Raw genomic sequence first — 22,534 nt, 5'->3', positions numbered from 1 at the left:
CTCGCCTGTATTCCACTCGTGTCGACGCGCGCCGCAAGTCGTGTGTCGTGTTCCGTGTATTCCGTTCGAGAAGTATAATCTCAACTAAAAGTCGCAATGACCGGTCGCGGTAAGGGAGGTAAAGGTCTGGGGAAAGGAGGAGCCAAGCGCCACAGGAAGGTGCTCCGTGATAACATCCAGGGTATCACCAAGCCCGCCATCCGTCGTCTCGCCCGCAGAGGTGGCGTCAAGCGTATCTCCGGTCTGATCTACGAGGAGACCCGCGGTGTTCTGAAGGTGTTCCTCGAGAACGTGATCCGTGACGCGGTCACCTACACCGAGCACGCCAAGAGGAAGACCGTCACCGCCATGGACGTCGTCTACGCTCTGAAGCGTCAGGGCCGCACCCTCTACGGTTTCGGTGGTTAAGCGCTCCGCTTGCACTTGGTCCGCCGCGCGCGACATCGTGTAATATGTACTGACGCATGTATTACCGTATCGCGCGCGCGCGCGACCGAGCGGGCGCGCGCGCCGCGTCCTCAGACGCAAATACAAAAAGGCCCTTTTCAGGGCCGCAAATAATTCTAACTATATGCACCGCAAATACAAAGTTTCAGCAGCGACACATACGGACAGACAATCGATCTATCTATCTAATAATATGTATAATAACTTACTTACCCCGCACCGCAAGTCCAATTTTCTAACTTGTAACAGCAGCCCCAGCCACCTCGTTCGCCGCTTCGGTGGTTTGACGCCAGCCAGCCCGGATCTCTAAAACAATTAAGTATATGTACTTAATTTTTGTTGAATATGTGGTTATTTTTACAAGCAAATGTGTGCTAATAATATTGATACTAGAGCAAGCTAAATATATCTTTAAATCTTTAGATTCCGATCTAGCACATCATTGTGTAAGTCACAATTATTAATGTGCACCAAGCATACTTAATTATTAGTAAGTAAGTAGACCTTGCCCGCCCACTATACCTATGTACTCGTATATAAAATAGGCATAAGTAAGTATATATATAGAGATTCGATTGAACGTCTCCACAGCTAGAGCTTTACACGCGTGTCTATTTACCACACCTCCCAGTAGGTACATACAGCATGCATAAATTCTGATATCTCTCCATCTCTTCAAGAATCATCCATCCATCCATCCATCCATCCATCCATCAATCGGTCCATCCATCCGACGTCATCATCATCATCATCATCATCATCATCTTCTTCCTTTTATTTTTCCCGACTTCCCGACTAGCATCGCCCTAACCAAAACATAAATAATTAATAAATATAAGTATGTACCTACATAGTTAATAGTTATTACTCACGTTTTCAAAATGCAAACATGTATTTCTCACTCACAGACACGCACTCGCTAACTTCTTCTTAGTTAGTATTACTAATAACACCATAATTATATATATTTTTTAAAACAATCACATGCAACACCGCACACACCACATTTTACATCACTCTCACCTGACACCTGTGAGGCTGTGACCTACTACTACTACTACTACTACTACTACTGATAACGACGACCAGGATGAACTGCCCAATTAGGTAAAGGATTCGCAAATATTGCACAAAACAGACAGGGACACCCAACATCCCCTCACCCACTCACCTCGAATTTTACCTCACCAAAAACATTAATATTATAGGTAACTAATAGCAGCAGCATTATAGTAACTCAGCTCAGCAGCCTAAGACTTTTCGCGTGTTCCTATGATGAATATAATTAAGTACATATAAAATATATATCAACCTAAACAGATTCTTATGTCCAACAACAACACACACAGTATTGCAATACTGTACAAAAATAATTTATATCGTTTGTTTTAATATTAGGCGCATTCAGACAGATAAATAATATAATACGTTACTAAAACAAAAACAAAAACAAAAACTAAATAAAATACGACCTACACGATATTCTACCTATCATCATGCGCTCGCAAGCTCCGAGTGTCGCGCTGTATGATCCTCGTAGAGGAGAGTTTAACCATCAGAATTATAATAATATTCATGAATATGGTAATATCGTAATGTATTATAGAACATAAATAATTATATAAACGTAATATAAAACACCTATCCCGTTTTACATCGGTACCAGCAGAGAGCAAACCGCTGAACGTAGGCAATCCAAGTCGCGGTATGGCTGTTTTACGACAGTGAAGACAACAAGTCAAAATAACATTATAACTATAATTTTCTACTTTTGTTATTGTGTCACATCTATCTATGGTATCTTCGCTTTTAACTGGAAGACACATAATAGTGTTAAATGTGGTTTTAATTAAGAAAAATCACTTTTTAAACAGACCCGAGGTGTCCGCAACCTATAATACCAAAAGTAAAGTTCCCTCATTCGTTTATCGGCGTTCCAAATCTTAAAACTTCTATTAAAATACATATATCAATTCATAAAGAATATACACGTGCAATTATATTATAATCATTATAATATAATTCACTATAAATTTAGTTTAATCATAAACGAGTAAGTGAAAAGTTGGAAGTGTTATTACGAGAAAACGTCCCGCGACATAAGGGTCTGCGTTACGGTTAAGCCGGAGGATATATAATAGGTGGCGCCCCCGTCGGCGGTGTTTAGTACTCGCCAGCGCAGCGCTCCGCTTACACGCGTCCGCTGTTCTCTCTTTGCGCAGTTCGTGCGATTTACTAATTTGTAACTACACATATATTTTACTTTTTTAAATATGGCCGATACCGCAGTTGCTGCCGACGCTCCCGCCCCGGCGACGCCCGCGAAGAAGCCTAAGGCGTCCGCCTCCGCAGGCGCTAAGAAGCCTAAGGCGAAGCCCACCCACCCTAAGACGTCCGAGATGGTTAACAGCGCCATAAAGGAGTTGAAGGAGAGGAGCGGTTCGTCCCTGCAGGCTATCAAGAAATACATCGCCGCCCAGTACAAGGTCGACGCCGAGAAGCTGGCACCTTTCATCAGAAAATATCTGAAGAGCGCAGTCGAATCCGGCGCACTCATACAGACCAAAGGCAAGGGCGCGTCCGGCTCGTTCAAACTGGAGTCGAAGACATCATCCGCCGGCAAGAAGCCCGCCGCGGCCAAGAAATCTAGCGCTAAATCTTCAGCCGCCGCTAAGAAGCCCGCCGCAGCTAAGCCCGCTAAGGCGAAGAAGGCCGCCGCGTCCCCGGCCAAGCCTAAGGCCGCCACGAAGGACAAGAAGGCCGCCGCAGCCAAAAAGAAGCCCGCAGCGAAGAAACCTTCCACCCCCGCCAAAGGCAAGAGCGCCGCCGCGCCTAAGGCCAAGAAGACCGCGAAGCCGCCGACCAAGAAGCCTAAAGCTCCCAAGCCAAAGAAGGCCGCGGCCGCTCCCAAAGCGAAGCCCGCCGCTAAGAAGGCTGCCTCGAAGAAGTAAGAAGACTGCGCCATATTGTCGTCGTCGTCGTCCTTACATCGGTCGCGGTAGTGGTCGTGATGGTAGAGGAGATGTCGATTGTCGTTGCTATAAATATTATACGACGACGTGTCGCCTCTTTTCGACTCACGTCATACGCCTGTGCGCGTTATACGCACATCAAAAAGCCCTTTTCAGGGCTAACAAATGTATTCAAAGGTTCATATCGCCTCTGTTTCATTGCAATGAGCACATACACGAGTCGATCGATCGATTGATTGATCTATTAGATCAAAGTTATGAACATACATACCACCACCACAATAGATGTTCGGGATCGGAGTAAAAAGTCGAATCTCAAGGCACTGATAGATTAAATTAGGATATTATGTTAGGTTTGGTGTCATGTTTTACATTTCGACTTGACAATTGGAACGTGAATAAACATGATAACATAGATAATGATGATCTTAGATTTCAAAAAAAAAAAAAAAAAAATAGATAGTTCATATCTACATACATACGTACGGCCTATAGATAGATATAGGCCAAATTATAAATTAGGTAGAGTTATATGAACTTACTTACAGAATATTTTGTTAATTGTGTTATTTATTCAGTTATACTTTGAGATGTATTTATTTATTTATATTGAATTTCTTTTATTTTATCTCTATCTCGCGCGCTCGCTAATTCGCGCTCTCGCACGCGGGACGTTGATTGGTCGATCGGGCTCGTGTTATGTCGGCTCGTTATATCCCCACTATTAGCGCACTCCTTGTGGCTATATAATAAACGGTTATCAAAAAATCCGACAGACACTCAAAAGCACTCGTGCTGTCGTTTTGTGAGTAAACTAAAATTAAATAATCTTTAAACATGTCTGGACGCGGTAAAGGTGGCAAGGTTAAGGGAAAGGCAAAGTCCCGTTCTAACCGTGCCGGACTCCAGTTCCCCGTCGGCCGTATCCACAGGCTTCTACGCAAGGGCAACTACGCCGAGCGCGTCGGTGCCGGTGCCCCGGTGTACCTAGCCGCCGTCATGGAATACCTGGCCGCTGAGGTTCTCGAGTTGGCAGGCAACGCCGCTCGCGACAACAAGAAGACCAGGATCATCCCTAGGCATCTCCAGCTGGCGATCCGCAACGACGAGGAGTTAAACAAGCTCCTCTCCGGTGTGACCATCGCCCAGGGTGGTGTGCTGCCTAACATTCAGGCCGTACTCCTGCCCAAGAAGACCGAGAAGAAGGCTTAAGTGTCCTCACTTCTCATCAGGCTACATCTCTAGCGGTAACACACGGCGACTGGTGAATGTGTGCATTTGTCTCGCGCGTACATTTATCGCACGCACGGGGCCTCTGTTACATTCCCGCCCGAGTGACCGTTACAAAAGGCCCTTTTCAGGGCCACAATATAATTCTGTGTAAACGTTATAAGTTTCATGGCATAACGCATACTTATATGATGTCATTAGATCGATCAATAATAAAAATATGATACTACACATTTATGAATGAATTATATAATTACGGTTAAGAGTATTAGGTACTGTACTGAACTATAATATGATTATCGTTCAGAGTCTGCAAAACACATCACATAATTAATTAATATTATAAAATTAATCGTCGTTCGGAGGATTAATTAAAACTTAAAAAAGTGGATTAAAACACACTAATTATTTGTTGTTGGTGGATGGCTCGGATCAAAGATATTACTTGCTCAGCTACAACAGTGTGTCTCTGTAACAACAATTATAAATCAATAAATAAATAAGCTACATAAATAATTAATTAATATACCTAATTGTTGGCCGCCCACAGTTATATATAAAAATGGATGACGGATGGTTATGGTTATGGTTCAAATATATTTTGGTTAACTCATTATTATTACACAGCACATCGGGCGGGTAATGTTTGTTTGTTTATTTATTATTAATAATATAATGATGAATATTTAAGTACATAATATCAACACGCCCTCGCACTCCCCACCATGCCTACGGACGATGCTAATGATGCACGAACGCTATTGGTCGAGATACCGCGGGCTCGACGCTCGATCTTTAATCCCCTATTTCCCGTTCGCTACGCTAGCAAAGATCGGGCGACCGTAAAAAAATATCATATTTCCAGTTCGACTCTCGTACTGTAAGCATCTAACTATATCGCAATGCCACCCAAGACTAGCGGTAAGGCCGCCAAGAAATCCGGCAAGGCCCAGAAGAACATCTCCAAGTCGGACTCCAAGAAAAAGAAGAAGCATAAGCGCAAGGAGAGCTACGCCATCTACATCTACAAGGTGCTCAAGCAGGTCCACCCCGACACCGGTATCTCCAGCAAGGCCATGTCGATCATGAACTCGTTCGTGAACGACATCTTCGAGCGCATCGCCGCCGAGGCCTCCCGCCTCGCTCACTACAACAAGAGGTCCACTATCACCAGCAGGGAGGTGCAGACCTCCGTGAGGCTCTTGCTGCCCGGTGAGCTCGCCAAGCACGCCGTCAGTGAAGGCACCAAGGCCGTCACCAAGTACACCAGCTCCAAGTAAGCGTACGTCGTTCCTCGTATGCGGTCTGTCTTCTCAATACACTTTTAGTGTAATGGGTTTAGGTAGTTCGTATTGCGACGACACGACACGCTTTGAGAGTGTGGTTTGTGCATCAACCAAAAAGGCCCTTTTCAGGGCCACAAATACGTTCTGAATATAATATAAGATGTTTCTAACCGTGCATACGGTGTCAATCGGTCGATAAGTATCGATGATCAAAAATATTATTTACTTACACTATGGTGATGATGGTGGTTAAGTAAGGCCATGTAATCACGTACGCCTACATATTTAAAAAATTAAACAAATAGATACATATATATATGTAACGTGAGGCAATAGGGAATTGAACAGAGTTAGGTTATTTTCCGCGGAGTTAGGTTAGGTAGGCTGATCTAACATAACCTAACTCTAATAGTTTAAGTTAGGTTCCGCGGAGTTAGGTTAGGTAGGCTAACCTAACTCCTGGGTTAGGTTAAGTTAAGTTAGGTTCCGCGGAGTTAGGTTAGATAGGCTAATCTAACTCCTAGGTTAGGTTAGGTTCCGCGGAGTTAGGTTAGGTAGGCTAACCTAACTCTGTCAAATATTGTTATTTAGTACCAGACCTAACCTAACTCCTAGGTTAGGTTGTACTTAGGCTAACTTAACTCGGTCAAATATTGTTATTTACAACCTAACCTAACTAAAAAAAAAAAAAAAAAAAACGCAATAAAATTAGTATGAGTGAAAAAAAAAAATCTATATATACATATGTTTTAATATTTCAATAATTTATTGTAATCAGAAATCGTATTGGTGAGAAATGAAGAGGGGAGAGGGGGACGCGTATGTGAATTTTATAGACCTCTCGCTCACACGCACACTAACTCCGTCCCTTTCCGACGAGCACATAAAAAGCAGGCGCTCTGAGTCGCGAAGTTTATTCCCTCTCGTGACTCGTTAACGTAACGTAGTAACGCGTGTCGTAGTAAATTTTTTTCGCAATGGCCCGTACAAAGCAGACCGCTCGTAAATCCACCGGTGGTAAAGCGCCCCGTAAACAGCTCGCCACCAAGGCGGCCCGCAAGAGCGCGCCGGCCACCGGGGGCGTCAAGAAGCCCCATCGTTACAGGCCCGGCACGGTCGCCCTCCGTGAGATCCGTCGCTACCAGAAGAGCACTGAGCTTCTGATCCGCAAGCTGCCCTTCCAGCGTCTGGTGCGTGAGATCGCTCAGGACTTCAAGACCGACCTGCGCTTCCAGAGCTCTGCCGTTATGGCTCTCCAGGAGGCCAGCGAGGCTTACCTCGTCGGTCTCTTCGAGGACACCAACCTGTGCGCCATCCACGCCAAGCGTGTGACCATCATGCCCAAGGACATCCAGCTGGCTCGCAGGATCCGCGGTGAACGTGCTTAAAACCACCCACCACCAAGCTAAAATCGGCACGGAGCTACATCACCGAACGCGCAGTCTGCGCGAACGCATTCGGTTACATTATATCTATTATTTTGTACCACGCGTTTTGCGCCTGGACATGCGAACGTGACGCTTCTGTCTTATATCAAAAGGCCCTTTTCAGGGCCACACATGATTCGAAAATTCACAATTGTTTCTTTGAACAAACACTTACGCGTAGATAAATCAATCGATCGATCACTATTATTAATCAAATTAGTAAATATAATATGTTCAATTCATACATAAGATTAACCGCGATACACCATTAAATACCCTATAGGTACTTACAGTCAAATAATAAGGTTATTAACGACGAACCTAATCATTTTTCCTACTAGAATTTAGTAGTGCAGTATGTAGTATAGAATGGAAAGAAGGAAAGTGAATTAAACTCGTGATATTAATTACGCGCCAAGTAAAATTTAAAATTTAAGTTAATACGAAATAATAATTTAGATACTTAGATAGAAAATTCAAATTTTATATAGGTACCGACGTATATATCGACAAAATTATTACCACTGAATGAATGCTTACAAAAATATTAGAGATTTATATAGTATGACATGTAAGTAGTACATATTTATATCCCCAAAGTTATGAATTTTCTTTTTTAATAACCGTATCATATGAAATTATTTATCAATATTATATTATATTTCACGAATAAAAAGTAAATCAAATAATAATGCTCCGATATCTCTCTAACCCCGTCCCCCGTCTCCCCGCAATAGGGTAAAGCGTATAAATAACGCACAGATCGCGCCTCGCCTGTATTCCACTCGTGTCGACGCGCGCCGCAAGTCGTGTGTCGTGTTCCGTGTATTCCGTTCGAGAAGTATAATCTCAACTAAAAGTCGCAATGACCGGTCGCGGTAAGGGAGGTAAAGGTCTGGGGAAAGGAGGAGCCAAGCGCCACAGGAAGGTGCTCCGTGATAACATCCAGGGTATCACCAAGCCCGCCATCCGTCGTCTCGCCCGCAGAGGTGGCGTCAAGCGTATCTCCGGTCTGATCTACGAGGAGACCCGCGGTGTTCTGAAGGTGTTCCTCGAGAACGTGATCCGTGACGCGGTCACCTACACCGAGCACGCCAAGAGGAAGACCGTCACCGCCATGGACGTCGTCTACGCTCTGAAGCGTCAGGGCCGCACCCTCTACGGTTTCGGTGGTTAAGCGCTCCGCTTGCACTTGGTCCGCCGCGCGCGACATCGTGTAATATGTACTGACGCATGTATTACCGTATCGCGCGCGCGCGCGACCGAGCGGGCGCGCGCGCCGCGTCCTCAGACGCAAATACAAAAAGGCCCTTTTCAGGGCCGCAAATAATTCTAACTATATGCACCGCAAATACAAAGTTTCAGCAGCGACACATACGGACAGACAATCGATCTATCTATCTAATAATATGTATAATAACTTACTTACCCCGCACCGCAAGTCCAATTTTCTAACTTGTAACAGCAGCCCCAGCCACCTCGTTCGCCGCTTCGGTGGTTTGACGCCAGCCAGCCCGGATCTCTAAAACAATTAAGTATATGTACTTAATTTTTGTTGAATATGTGGTTATTTTTACAAGCAAATGTGTGCTAATAATATTGATACTAGAGCAAGCTAAATATATCTTTAAATCTTTAGATTCCGATCTAGCACATCATTGTGTAAGTCACAATTATTAATGTGCACCAAGCATACTTAATTATTAGTAAGTAAGTAGACCTTGCCCGCCCACTATACCTATGTACTCGTATATAAAATAGGCATAAGTAAGTATATATATAGAGATTCGATTGAACGTCTCCACAGCTAGAGCTTTACACGCGTGTCTATTTACCACACCTCCCAGTAGGTACATACAGCATGCATAAATTCTGATATCTCTCCATCTCTTCAAGAATCATCCATCCATCCATCCATCCATCCATCCATCAATCGGTCCATCCATCCGACGTCATCATCATCATCATCATCATCTTCTTCCTTTTATTTTTCCCGACTTCCCGACTAGCATCGCCCTAACCAAAACATAAATAATTAATAAATATAAGTATGTACCTACATAGTTAATAGTTATTACTCACGTTTTCAAAATGCAAACATGTATTTCTCACTCACAGACACGCACTCGCTAACTTCTTCTTAGTTAGTATTACTAATAACACCATAATTATATATATTTTTTAAAACAATCACATGCAACACCGCACACACCACATTTTACATCACTCTCACCTGACACCTGTGAGGCTGTGACCTACTACTACTACTACTACTACTACTACTGATAACGACGACCAGGATGAACTGCCCAATTAGGTAAAGGATTCGCAAATATTGCACAAAACAGACAGGGACACCCAACATCCCCTCACCCACTCACCTCGAATTTTACCTCACCAAAAACATTAATATTATAGGTAACTAATAGCAGCAGCATTATAGTAACTCAGCTCAGCAGCCTAAGACTTTTCGCGTGTTCCTATGATGAATATAATTAAGTACATATAAAATATATATCAACCTAAACAGATTCTTATGTCCAACAACAACACACACAGTATTGCAATACTGTACAAAAATAATTTATATCGTTTGTTTTAATATTAGGCGCATTCAGACAGATAAATAATATAATACGTTACTAAAACAAAAACAAAAACAAAAACTAAATAAAATACGACCTACACGATATTCTACCTATCATCATGCGCTCGCAAGCTCCGAGTGTCGCGCTGTATGATCCTCGTAGAGGAGAGTTTAACCATCAGAATTATAATAATATTCATGAATATGGTAATATCGTAATGTATTATAGAACATAAATAATTATATAAACGTAATATAAAACACCTATCCCGTTTTACATCGGTACCAGCAGAGAGCAAACCGCTGAACGTAGGCAATCCAAGTCGCGGTATGGCTGTTTTACGACAGTGAAGACAACAAGTCAAAATAACATTATAACTATAATTTTCTACTTTTGTTATTGTGTCACATCTATCTATGGTATCTTCGCTTTTAACTGGAAGACACATAATAGTGTTAAATGTGGTTTTAATTAAGAAAAATCACTTTTTAAACAGACCCGAGGTGTCCGCAACCTATAATACCAAAAGTAAAGTTCCCTCATTCGTTTATCGGCGTTCCAAATCTTAAAACTTCTATTAAAATACATATATCAATTCATAAAGAATATACACGTGCAATTATATTATAATCATTATAATATAATTCACTATAAATTTAGTTTAATCATAAACGAGTAAGTGAAAAGTTGGAAGTGTTATTACGAGAAAACGTCCCGCGACATAAGGGTCTGCGTTACGGTTAAGCCGGAGGATATATAATAGGTGGCGCCCCCGTCGGCGGTGTTTAGTACTCGCCAGCGCAGCGCTCCGCTTACACGCGTCCGCTGTTCTCTCTTTGCGCAGTTCGTGCGATTTACTAATTTGTAACTACACATATATTTTACTTTTTTAAATATGGCCGATACCGCAGTTGCTGCCGACGCTCCCGCCCCGGCGACGCCCGCGAAGAAGCCTAAGGCGTCCGCCTCCGCAGGCGCTAAGAAGCCTAAGGCGAAGCCCACCCACCCTAAGACGTCCGAGATGGTTAACAGCGCCATAAAGGAGTTGAAGGAGAGGAGCGGTTCGTCCCTGCAGGCTATCAAGAAATACATCGCCGCCCAGTACAAGGTCGACGCCGAGAAGCTGGCACCTTTCATCAGAAAATATCTGAAGAGCGCAGTCGAATCCGGCGCACTCATACAGACCAAAGGCAAGGGCGCGTCCGGCTCGTTCAAACTGGAGTCGAAGACATCATCCGCCGGCAAGAAGCCCGCCGCGGCCAAGAAATCTAGCGCTAAATCTTCAGCCGCCGCTAAGAAGCCCGCCGCAGCTAAGCCCGCTAAGGCGAAGAAGGCCGCCGCGTCCCCGGCCAAGCCTAAGGCCGCCACGAAGGACAAGAAGGCCGCCGCAGCCAAAAAGAAGCCCGCAGCGAAGAAACCTTCCACCCCCGCCAAAGGCAAGAGCGCCGCCGCGCCTAAGGCCAAGAAGACCGCGAAGCCGCCGACCAAGAAGCCTAAAGCTCCCAAGCCAAAGAAGGCCGCGGCCGCTCCCAAAGCGAAGCCCGCCGCTAAGAAGGCTGCCTCGAAGAAGTAAGAAGACTGCGCCATATTGTCGTCGTCGTCGTCCTTACATCGGTCGCGGTAGTGGTCGTGATGGTAGAGGAGATGTCGATTGTCGTTGCTATAAATATTATACGACGACGTGTCGCCTCTTTTCGACTCACGTCATACGCCTGTGCGCGTTATACGCACATCAAAAAGCCCTTTTCAGGGCTAACAAATGTATTCAAAGGTTCATATCGCCTCTGTTTCATTGCAATGAGCACATACACGAGTCGATCGATCGATTGATTGATCTATTAGATCAAAGTTATGAACATACATACCACCACCACAATAGATGTTCGGGATCGGAGTAAAAAGTCGAATCTCAAGGCACTGATAGATTAAATTAGGATATTATGTTAGGTTTGGTGTCATGTTTTACATTTCGACTTGACAATTGGAACGTGAATAAACATGATAACATAGATAATGATGATCTTAGATTTCAAAAAAAAAAAAAAAAAAATAGATAGTTCATATCTACATACATACGTACGGCCTATAGATAGATATAGGCCAAATTATAAATTAGGTAGAGTTATATGAACTTACTTACAGAATATTTTGTTAATTGTGTTATTTATTCAGTTATACTTTGAGATGTATTTATTTATTTATATTGAATTTCTTTTATTTTATCTCTATCTCGCGCGCTCGCTAATTCGCGCTCTCGCACGCGGGACGTTGATTGGTCGATCGGGCTCGTGTTATGTCGGCTCGTTATATCCCCACTATTAGCGCACTCCTTGTGGCTATATAATAAACGGTTATCAAAAAATCCGACAGACACTCAAAAGCACTCGTGCTGTCGTTTTGTGAGTAAACTAAAATTAAATAATCTTTAAACATGTCTGGACGCGGTAAAGGTGGCAAGGTTAAGGGAAAGGCAAAGTCCCGTTCTAACCGTGCCGGACTCCAGTTCCCCGTCGGCCGTATCCACAGGCTTCTACGCAAGGGCAACTACGCCGAGCGCGTCGGTGCCGGTGCCCCGGTGTACCTAGCCGCCGTCATGGAATACCTGGCCGCTGAGGTTCTCGAGTTGGCAGGCAACGCCGCTCGCGACAACAAGAAGACCAGGATCATCCCTAGGCATCTCCAGCTGGCGATCCGCAACGACGAGGAGTTAAACAAGCTCCTCTCCGGTGTGACCATCGCCCAGGGTGGTGTGCTGCCTAACATTCAGGCCGTACTCCTGCCCAAGAAGACCGAGAAGAAGGCTTAAGTGTCCTCACTTCTCATCAGGCTACATCTCTAGCGGTAACACACGGCGACTGGTGAATGTGTGCATTTGTCTCGCGCGTACATTTATCGCACGCACGGGGCCTCTGTTACATTCCCGCCCGAGTGACCGTTACAAAAGGCCCTTTTCAGGGCCACAATATAATTCTGTGTAAACGTTATAAGTTTCATGGCATAACGCATACTTATATGATGTCATTAGATCGATCAATAATAAAAATATGATACTACACATTTATGAATGAATTATATAATTACGGTTAAGAGTATTAGGTACTGTACTGAACTATAATATGATTATCGTTCAGAGTCTGCAAAACACATCACATAATTAATTAATATTATAAAATTAATCGTCGTTCGGAGGATTAATTAAAACTTAAAAAAGTGGATTAAAACACACTAATTATTTGTTGTTGGTGGATGGCTCGGATCAAAGATATTACTTGCTCAGCTACAACAGTGTGTCTCTGTAACAACAATTATAAATCAATAAATAAATAAGCTACATAAATAATTAATTAATATACCTAATTGTTGGCCGCCCACAGTTATATATAAAAATGGATGACGGATGGTTATGGTTATGGTTCAAATATATTTTGGTTAACTCATTATTATTACACAGCACATCGGGCGGGTAATGTTTGTTTGTTTATTTATTATTAATAATATAATGATGAATATTTAAGTACATAATATCAACACGCCCTCGCACTCCCCACCATGCCTACGGACGATGCTAATGATGCACGAACGCTATTGGTCGAGATACCGCGGGCTCGACGCTCGATCTTTAATCCCCTATTTCCCGTTCGCTACGCTAGCAAAGATCGGGCGACCGTAAAAAAATATCATATTTCCAGTTCGACTCTCGTACTGTAAGCATCTAACTATATCGCAATGCCACCCAAGACTAGCGGTAAGGCCGCCAAGAAATCCGGCAAGGCCCAGAAGAACATCTCCAAGTCGGACTCCAAGAAAAAGAAGAAGCATAAGCGCAAGGAGAGCTACGCCATCTACATCTACAAGGTGCTCAAGCAGGTCCACCCCGACACCGGTATCTCCAGCAAGGCCATGTCGATCATGAACTCGTTCGTGAACGACATCTTCGAGCGCATCGCCGCCGAGGCCTCCCGCCTCGCTCACTACAACAAGAGGTCCACTATCACCAGCAGGGAGGTGCAGACCTCCGTGAGGCTCTTGCTGCCCGGTGAGCTCGCCAAGCACGCCGTCAGTGAAGGCACCAAGGCCGTCACCAAGTACACCAGCTCCAAGTAAGCGTACGTCGTTCCTCGTATGCGGTCTGTCTTCTCAATACACTTTTAGTGTAATGGGTTTAGGTAGTTCGTATTGCGACGACACGACACGCTTTGAGAGTGTGGTTTGTGCATCAACCAAAAAGGCCCTTTTCAGGGCCACAAATACGTTCTGAATATAATATAAGATGTTTCTAACCGTGCATACGGTGTCAATCGGTCGATAAGTATCGATGATCAAAAATATTATTTACTTACACTATGGTGATGATGGTGGTTAAGTAAGGCCATGTAATCACGTACGCCTACATATTTAAAAAATTAAACAAATAGATACATATATATATGTAACGTGAGGCAATAGGGAATTGAACAGAGTTAGGTTATTTTCCGCGGAGTTAGGTTAGGTAGGCTGATCTAACATAACCTAACTCTAATAGTTTAAGTTAGGTTCCGCGGAGTTAGGTTAGGTAGGCTAACCTAACTCCTGGGTTAGGTTAAGTTAAGTTAGGTTCCGCGGAGTTAGGTTAGATAGGCTAATCTAACTCCTAGGTTAGGTTAGGTTCCGCGGAGTTAGGTTAGGTAGGCTAACCTAACTCTGTCAAATATTGTTATTTAGTACCAGACCTAACCTAACTCCTAGGTTAGGTTGTACTTAGGCTAACTTAACTCGGTCAAATATTGTTATTTACAACCTAACCTAACTAAAAAAAAAAAAAAAAAAAACGCAATAAAATTAGTATGAGTGAAAAAAAAAAATCTATATATACATATGTTTTAATATTTCAATAATTTATTGTAATCAGAAATCGTATTGGTGAGAAATGAAGAGGGGAGAGGGGGACGCGTATGTGAATTTTATAGACCTCTCGCTCACACGCACACTAACTCCGTCCCTTTCCGACGAGCACATAAAAAGCAGGCGCTCTGAGTCGCGAAGTTTATTCCCTCTCGTGACTCGTTAACGTAACGTAGTAACGCGTGTCGTAGTAAATTTTTTTCGCAATGGCCCGTACAAAGCAGACCGCTCGTAAATCCACCGGTGGTAAAGCGCCCCGTAAACAGCTCGCCACCAAGGCGGCCCGCAAGAGCGCGCCGGCCACCGGGGGCGTCAAGAAGCCCCATCGTTACAGGCCCGGCACGGTCGCCCTCCGTGAGATCCGTCGCTACCAGAAGAGCACTGAGCTTCTGATCCGCAAGCTGCCCTTCCAGCGTCTGGTGCGTGAGATCGCTCAGGACTTCAAGACCGACCTGCGCTTCCAGAGCTCTGCCGTTATGGCTCTCCAGGAGGCCAGCGAGGCTTACCTCGTCGGTCTCTTCGAGGACACCAACCTGTGCGCCATCCACGCCAAGCGTGTGACCATCATGCCCAAGGACATCCAGCTGGCTCGCAGGATCCGCGGTGAACGTGCTTAAAACCACCCACCACCAAGCTAAAATCGGCACGGAGCTACATCACCGAACGCGCAGTCTGCGCGAACGCATTCGGTTACATTATATCTATTATTTTGTACCACGCGTTTTGCGCCTGGACATGCGAACGTGACGCTTCTGTCTTATATCAAAAGGCCCTTTTCAGGGCCACACATGATTCGAAAATTCACAATTGTTTCTTTGAACAAACACTTACGCGTAGATAAATCAATCGATCGATCACTATTATTAATCAAATTAGTAAATATAATATGTTCAATTCATACATAAGATTAACCGCGATACACCATTAAATACCCTATAGGTACTTACAGTCAAATAATAAGGTTATTAACGACGAACCTAATCATTTTTCCTACTAGAATTTAGTAGTGCAGTATGTAGTATAGAATGGAAAGAAGGAAAGTGAATTAAACTCGTGATATTAATTACGCGCCAAGTAAAATTTAAAATTTAAGTTAATACGAAATAATAATTTAGATACTTAGATAGAAAATTCAAATTTTATATAGGTACCGACGTATATATCGACAAAATTATTACCACTGAATGAATGCTTACAAAAATATTAGAGATTTATATAGTATGACATGTAAGTAGTACATATTTATATCCCCAAAGTTATGAATTTTCTTTTTTAATAACCGTATCATATGAAATTATTTATCAATATTATATTATATTTCACGAATAAAAAGTAAATCAAATAATAATGCTCCGATATCTCTCTAACCCCGTCCCCCGTCTCCCCGCAATAGGGTAAAGCGTATAAATAACGCACAGATCGCGCCTCGCCTGTATTCCACTCGTGTCGACGCGCGCCGCAAGTCGTGTGTCGTGTTCCGTGTATTCCGTTCGAGAAGTATAATCTCAACTAAAAGTCGCAATGACCGGTCGCGGTAAGGGAGGTAAAGGTCTGGGGAAAGGAGGAGCCAAGCGCCACAGGAAGGTGCTCCGTGATAACATCCAGGGTATCACCAAGCCCGCCATCCGTCGTCTCGCCCGCAGAGGTGGCGTCAAGCGTATCTCCGGTCTGATCTACGAGGAGACCCGCGGTGTTCTGAAGGTGTTCCTCGAGAACGTGATCCGTGACGCGGTCACCTACACCGAGCACGCCAAGAGGAAGACCGTCACCGCCATGGACGTCGTCTACGCTCTGAAGCGTCAGGGCCGCACCCTCTACGGTTTCGGTGGTTAAGCGCTCCGCTTGCACTTGGTCCGCCGCGCGCGACATCGTGTAATATGTACTGACGCATGTATTACCGTATCGCGCGCGCGCGCGACCGAGCGGGCGCGCGCGCCGCGTCCTCAGACGCAAATACAAAAAGGCCCTTTTCAGGGCCGCAAATAATTCTAACTATATGCACCGCAAATACAAAGTTTCAGCAGCGACACATACGGACAGACAATCGATCTATCTATCTAATAATATGTATAATAACTTACTTACCCCGCACCGCAAGTCCAATTTTCTAACTTGTAACAGCAGCCCCAGCCACCTCGTTCGCCGCTTCGGTGGTTTGACGCCAGCCAGCCCGGATCTCTAAAACAATTAAGTATATGTACTTAATTTTTGTTGAATATGTGGTTATTTTTACAAGCAAATGTGTGCTAATAATATTGATACTAGAGCAAGCTAAATATATCTTTAAATCTTTAGATTCCGATCTAGCACATCATTGTGTAAGTCACAATTATTAATGTGCACCAAGCATACTTAATTATTAGTAAGTAAGTAGACCTTGCCCGCCCACTATACCTATGTACTCGTATATAAAATAGGCATAAGTAAGTATATATATAGAGATTCGATTGAACGTCTCCACAGCTAGAGCTTTACACGCGTGTCTATTTACCACACCTCCCAGTAGGTACATACAGCATGCATAAATTCTGATATCTCTCCATCTCTTCAAGAATCATCCATCCATCCATCCATCCATCCATCCATCAATCGGTCCATCCATCCGACGTCATCATCATCATCATCATCATCATCATCTTCTTCCTTTTATTTTTCCCGACTTCCCGACTAGCATCGCCCTAACCAAAACATAAATAATTAATAAATATAAGTATGTACCTACATAGTTAATAGTTATTACTCACGTTTTCAAAATGCAAACATGTATTTCTCACTCACAGACACGCACTCGCTAACTTCTTCTTAGTTAGTATTACTAATAACACCATAATTATATATATTTTTTAAAACAATCACATGCAACACCGCACACACCACATTTTACATCACTCTCACCTGACACCTGTGAGGCTGTGACCTACTACTACTACTACTACTACTACTACTGATAACGACGACCAGGATGAACTGCCCAATTAGGTAAAGGATTCGCAAATATTGCACAAAACAGACAGGGACACCCAACATCCCCTCACCCACTCACCTCGAATTTTACCTCACCAAAAACATTAATATTATAGGTAACTAATAGCAGCAGCATTATAGTAACTCAGCTCAGCAGCCTAAGACTTTTCGCGTGTTCCTATGATGAATATAATTAAGTACATATAAAATATATATCAACCTAAACAGATTCTTATGTCCAACAACAACACACACAGTATTGCAATACTGTACAAAAATAATTTATATCGTTTGTTTTAATATTAGGCGCATTCAGACAGATAAATAATATAATACGTTACTAAAACAAAAACAAAAACAAAAACTAAATAAAATACGACCTACACGATATTCTACCTATCATCATGCGCTCGCAAGCTCCGAGTGTCGCGCTGTATGATCCTCGTAGAGGAGAGTTTAACCATCAGAATTATAATAATATTCATGAATATGGTAATATCGTAATGTATTATAGAACATAAATAATTATATAAACGTAATATAAAACACCTATCCCGTTTTACATCGGTACCAGCAGAGAGCAAACCGCTGAACGTAGGCAATCCAAGTCGCGGTATGGCTGTTTTACGACAGTGAAGACAACAAGTCAAAATAACATTATAACTATAATTTTCTACTTTTGTTATTGTGTCACATCTATCTATGGTATCTTCGCTTTTAACTGGAAGACACATAATAGTGTTAAATGTGGTTTTAATTAAGAAAAATCACTTTTTAAACAGACCCGAGGTGTCCGCAACCTATAATACCAAAAGTAAAGTTCCCTCATTCGTTTATCGGCGTTCCAAATCTTAAAACTTCTATTAAAATACATATATCAATTCATAAAGAATATACACGTGCAATTATATTATAATCATTATAATATAATTCACTATAAATTTAGTTTAATCATAAACGAGTAAGTGAAAAGTTGGAAGTGTTATTACGAGAAAACGTCCCGCGACATAAGGGTCTGCGTTACGGTTAAGCCGGAGGATATATAATAGGTGGCGCCCCCGTCGGCGGTGTTTAGTACTCGCCAGCGCAGCGCTCCGCTTACACGCGTCCGCTGTTCTCTCTTTGCGCAGTTCGTGCGATTTACTAATTTGTAACTACACATATATTTTACTTTTTTAAATATGGCCGATACCGCAGTTGCTGCCGACGCTCCCGCCCCGGCGACGCCCGCGAAGAAGCCTAAGGCGTCCGCCTCCGCAGGCGCTAAGAAGCCTAAGGCGAAGCCCACCCACCCTAAGACGTCCGAGATGGTTAACAGCGCCATAAAGGAGTTGAAGGAGAGGAGCGGTTCGTCCCTGCAGGCTATCAAGAAATACATCGCCGCCCAGTACAAGGTCGACGCCGAGAAGCTGGCACCTTTCATCAGAAAATATCTGAAGAGCGCAGTCGAATCCGGCGCACTCATACAGACCAAAGGCAAGGGCGCGTCCGGCTCGTTCAAACTGGAGTCGAAGACATCATCCGCCGGCAAGAAGCCCGCCGCGGCCAAGAAATCTAGCGCTAAATCTTCAGCCGCCGCTAAGAAGCCCGCCGCAGCTAAGCCCGCTAAGGCGAAGAAGGCCGCCGCGTCCCCGGCCAAGCCTAAGGCCGCCACGAAGGACAAGAAGGCCGCCGCAGCCAAAAAGAAGCCCGCAGCGAAGAAACCTTCCACCCCCGCCAAAGGCAAGAGCGCCGCCGCGCCTAAGGCCAAGAAGACCGCGAAGCCGCCGACCAAGAAGCCTAAAGCTCCCAAGCCAAAGAAGGCCGCGGCCGCTCCCAAAGCGAAGCCCGCCGCTAAGAAGGCTGCCTCGAAGAAGTAAGAAGACTGCGCCATATTGTCGTCGTCGTCGTCCTTACATCGGTCGCGGTAGTGGTCGTGATGGTAGAGGAGATGTCGATTGTCGTTGCTATAAATATTATACGACGACGTGTCGCCTCTTTTCGACTCACGTCATACGCCTGTGCGCGTTATACGCACATCAAAAAGCCCTTTTCAGGGCTAACAAATGTATTCAAAGGTTCATATCGCCTCTGTTTCATTGCAATGAGCACATACACGAGTCGATCGATCGATTGATTGATCTATTAGATCAAAGTTATGAACATACATACCACCACCACAATAGATGTTCGGGATCGGAGTAAAAAGTCGAATCTCAAGGCACTGATAGATTAAATTAGGATATTATGTTAGGTTTGGTGTCATGTTTTACATTTCGACTTGACAATTGGAACGTGAATAAACATGATAACATAGATAATGATGATCTTAGATTTCAAAAAAAAAAAAAAAAAAATAGATAGTTCATATCTACATACATACGTACGGCCTATAGATAGATATAGGCCAAATTATAAATTAGGTAGAGTTATATGAACTTACTTACAGAATATTTTGTTAATTGTGTTATTTATTCAGTTATACTTTGAGATGTATTTATTTATTTATATTGAATTTCTTTTATTTTATCTCTATCTCGCGCGCTCGCTAATTCGCGCTCTCGCACGCGGGACGTTGATTGGTCGATCGGGCTCGTGTTATGTCGGCTCGTTATATCCCCACTATTAGCGCACTCCTTGTGGCTATATAATAAACGGTTATCAAAAAATCCGACAGACACTCAAAAGCACTCGTGCTGTCGTTTTGTGAGTAAACTAAAATTAAATAATCTTTAAACATGTCTGGACGCGGTAAAGGTGGCAAGGTTAAGGGAAAGGCAAAGTCCCGTTCTAACCGTGCCGGACTCCAGTTCCCCGTCGGCCGTATCCACAGGCTTCTACGCAAGGGCAACTACGCCGAGCGCGTCGGTGCCGGTGCCCCGGTGTACCTAGCCGCCGTCATGGAATACCTGGCCGCTGAGGTTCTCGAGTTGGCAGGCAACGCCGCTCGCGACAACAAGAAGACCAGGATCATCCCTAGGCATCTCCAGCTGGCGATCCGCAACGACGAGGAGTTAAACAAGCTCCTCTCCGGTGTGACCATCGCCCAGGGTGGTGTGCTGCCTAACATTCAGGCCGTACTCCTGCCCAAGAAGACCGAGAAGAAGGCTTAAGTGTCCTCACTTCTCATCAGGCTACATCTCTAGCGGTAACACACGGCGACTGGTGAATGTGTGCATTTGTCTCGCGCGTACATTTATCGCACGCACGGGGCCTCTGTTACATTCCCGCCCGAGTGACCGTTACAAAAGGCCCTTTTCAGGGCCACAATATAATTCTGTGTAAACGTTATAAGTTTCATGGCATAACGCATACTTATATGATGTCATTAGATCGATCAATAATAAAAATATGATACTACACATTTATGAATGAATTATATAATTACGGTTAAGAGTATTAGGTACTGTACTGAACTATAATATGATTATCGTTCAGAGTCTGCAAAACACATCACATAATTAATTAATATTATAAAATTAATCGTCGTTCGGAGGATTAATTAAAACTTAAAAAAGTGGATTAAAACACACTAATTATTTGTTGTTGGTGGATGGCTCGGATCAAAGATATTACTTGCTCAGCTACAACAGTGTGTCTCTGTAACAACAATTATAAATCAATAAATAAATAAGCTACATAAATAATTAATTAATATACCTAATTGTTGGCCGCCCACAGTTATATATAAAAATGGATGACGGATGGTTATGGTTATGGTTCAAATATATTTTGGTTAACTCATTATTATTACACAGCACATCGGGCGGGTAATGTTTGTTTGTTTATTTATTATTAATAATATAATGATGAATATTTAAGTACATAATATCAACACGCCCTCGCACTCCCCACCATGCCTACGGACGATGCTAATGATGCACGAACGCTATTGGTCGAGATACCGCGGGCTCGACGCTCGATCTTTAATCCCCTATTTCCCGTTCGCTACGCTAGCAAAGATCGGGCGACCGTAAAAAAATATCATATTTCCAGTTCGACTCTCGTACTGTAAGCATCTAACTATATCGCAATGCCACCCAAGACTAGCGGTAAGGCCGCCAAGAAATCCGGCAAGGCCCAGAAGAACATCTCCAAGTCGGACTCCAAGAAAAAGAAGAAGCATAAGCGCAAGGAGAGCTACGCCATCTACATCTACAAGGTGCTCAAGCAGGTCCACCCCGACACCGGTATCTCCAGCAAGGCCATGTCGATCATGAACTCGTTCGTGAACGACATCTTCGAGCGCATCGCCGCCGAGGCCTCCCGCCTCGCTCACTACAACAAGAGGTCCACTATCACCAGCAGGGAGGTGCAGACCTCCGTGAGGCTCTTGCTGCCCGGTGAGCTCGCCAAGCACGCCGTCAGTGAAGGCACCAAGGCCGTCACCAAGTACACCAGCTCCAAGTAAGCGTACGTCGTTCCTCGTATGCGGTCTGTCTTCTCAATACACTTTTAGTGTAATGGGTTTAGGTAGTTCGTATTGCGACGACACGACACGCTTTGAGAGTGTGGTTTGTGCATCAACCAAAAAGGCCCTTTTCAGGGCCACAAATACGTTCTGAATATAATATAAGATGTTTCTAACCGTGCATACGGTGTCAATCGGTCGATAAGTATCGATGATCAAAAATATTATTTACTTACACTATGGTGATGATGGTGGTTAAGTAAGGCCATGTAATCACGTACGCCTACATATTTAAAAAATTAAACAAATAGATACATATATATATGTAACGTGAGGCAATAGGGAATTG

General features: G+C 43.6%; 10 protein-coding genes across 10 annotated transcripts; all 10 read left to right on the top strand.

Moving 5' to 3' along the window:
- The first annotated feature begins 2,720 nt into the window (after positions 1-2,720).
- On the top strand, positions 2,721-3,398 carry LOC134676502 (histone H1C-like). Its single transcript, XM_063534887.1, has one exon. The coding sequence runs from the start codon at positions 2,721-2,723 to the stop codon at positions 3,396-3,398; it is 678 nt and encodes a 225-aa protein (XP_063390957.1).
- Positions 3,399-4,256: 858 nt separating this feature from the next.
- Positions 4,257-4,631, top strand: LOC134676496 (histone H2A). Its single transcript, XM_063534880.1, has one exon. It carries the CDS (start codon positions 4,257-4,259, stop codon positions 4,629-4,631), a length of 375 nt encoding a protein of 124 aa, XP_063390950.1.
- Positions 4,632-5,551: 920 nt separating this feature from the next.
- Positions 5,552-5,929, top strand: LOC134676216 (histone H2B). The gene has a single exon (XM_063534538.1). It carries the CDS (start codon positions 5,552-5,554, stop codon positions 5,927-5,929), a length of 378 nt encoding a protein of 125 aa, XP_063390608.1.
- Positions 5,930-6,912: 983 nt separating this feature from the next.
- LOC134676113 (histone H3) lies at positions 6,913-7,323 on the top strand. Its single transcript, XM_063534395.1, has one exon. The coding sequence runs from the start codon at positions 6,913-6,915 to the stop codon at positions 7,321-7,323; it is 411 nt and encodes a 136-aa protein (XP_063390465.1).
- Positions 7,324-10,845: 3,522 nt separating this feature from the next.
- On the top strand, positions 10,846-11,523 carry LOC134676112 (histone H1C-like). The gene has a single exon (XM_063534394.1). It carries the CDS (start codon positions 10,846-10,848, stop codon positions 11,521-11,523), a length of 678 nt encoding a protein of 225 aa, XP_063390464.1.
- An 858-nt stretch (positions 11,524-12,381) lies between these two features.
- LOC134676116 (histone H2A) lies at positions 12,382-12,756 on the top strand. Its single transcript, XM_063534397.1, has one exon. The coding sequence runs from the start codon at positions 12,382-12,384 to the stop codon at positions 12,754-12,756; it is 375 nt and encodes a 124-aa protein (XP_063390467.1).
- A 920-nt stretch (positions 12,757-13,676) lies between these two features.
- LOC134676115 (histone H2B) lies at positions 13,677-14,054 on the top strand. The gene has a single exon (XM_063534396.1). It carries the CDS (start codon positions 13,677-13,679, stop codon positions 14,052-14,054), a length of 378 nt encoding a protein of 125 aa, XP_063390466.1.
- A 4,922-nt stretch (positions 14,055-18,976) lies between these two features.
- Positions 18,977-19,654, top strand: LOC134676503 (histone H1C-like). The gene has a single exon (XM_063534888.1). It carries the CDS (start codon positions 18,977-18,979, stop codon positions 19,652-19,654), a length of 678 nt encoding a protein of 225 aa, XP_063390958.1.
- Positions 19,655-20,512: 858 nt separating this feature from the next.
- On the top strand, positions 20,513-20,887 carry LOC134676497 (histone H2A). The gene has a single exon (XM_063534881.1). The coding sequence runs from the start codon at positions 20,513-20,515 to the stop codon at positions 20,885-20,887; it is 375 nt and encodes a 124-aa protein (XP_063390951.1).
- Positions 20,888-21,807: 920 nt separating this feature from the next.
- On the top strand, positions 21,808-22,185 carry LOC134676217 (histone H2B). The gene has a single exon (XM_063534539.1). The coding sequence runs from the start codon at positions 21,808-21,810 to the stop codon at positions 22,183-22,185; it is 378 nt and encodes a 125-aa protein (XP_063390609.1).
- Positions 22,186-22,534: the final 349 nt, after the last annotated feature.

Source organism: Cydia fagiglandana, chromosome 24 (genome assembly GCF_963556715.1).
Source record: "Cydia fagiglandana chromosome 24, ilCydFagi1.1, whole genome shotgun sequence".
Lineage (NCBI taxonomy): Eukaryota > Metazoa > Arthropoda > Insecta > Lepidoptera > Tortricidae > Cydia > Cydia fagiglandana.
The sequence above is the reverse complement of the archived record's forward strand: the minus strand, read 5'-3'. Positions and strand labels throughout refer to the sequence as shown.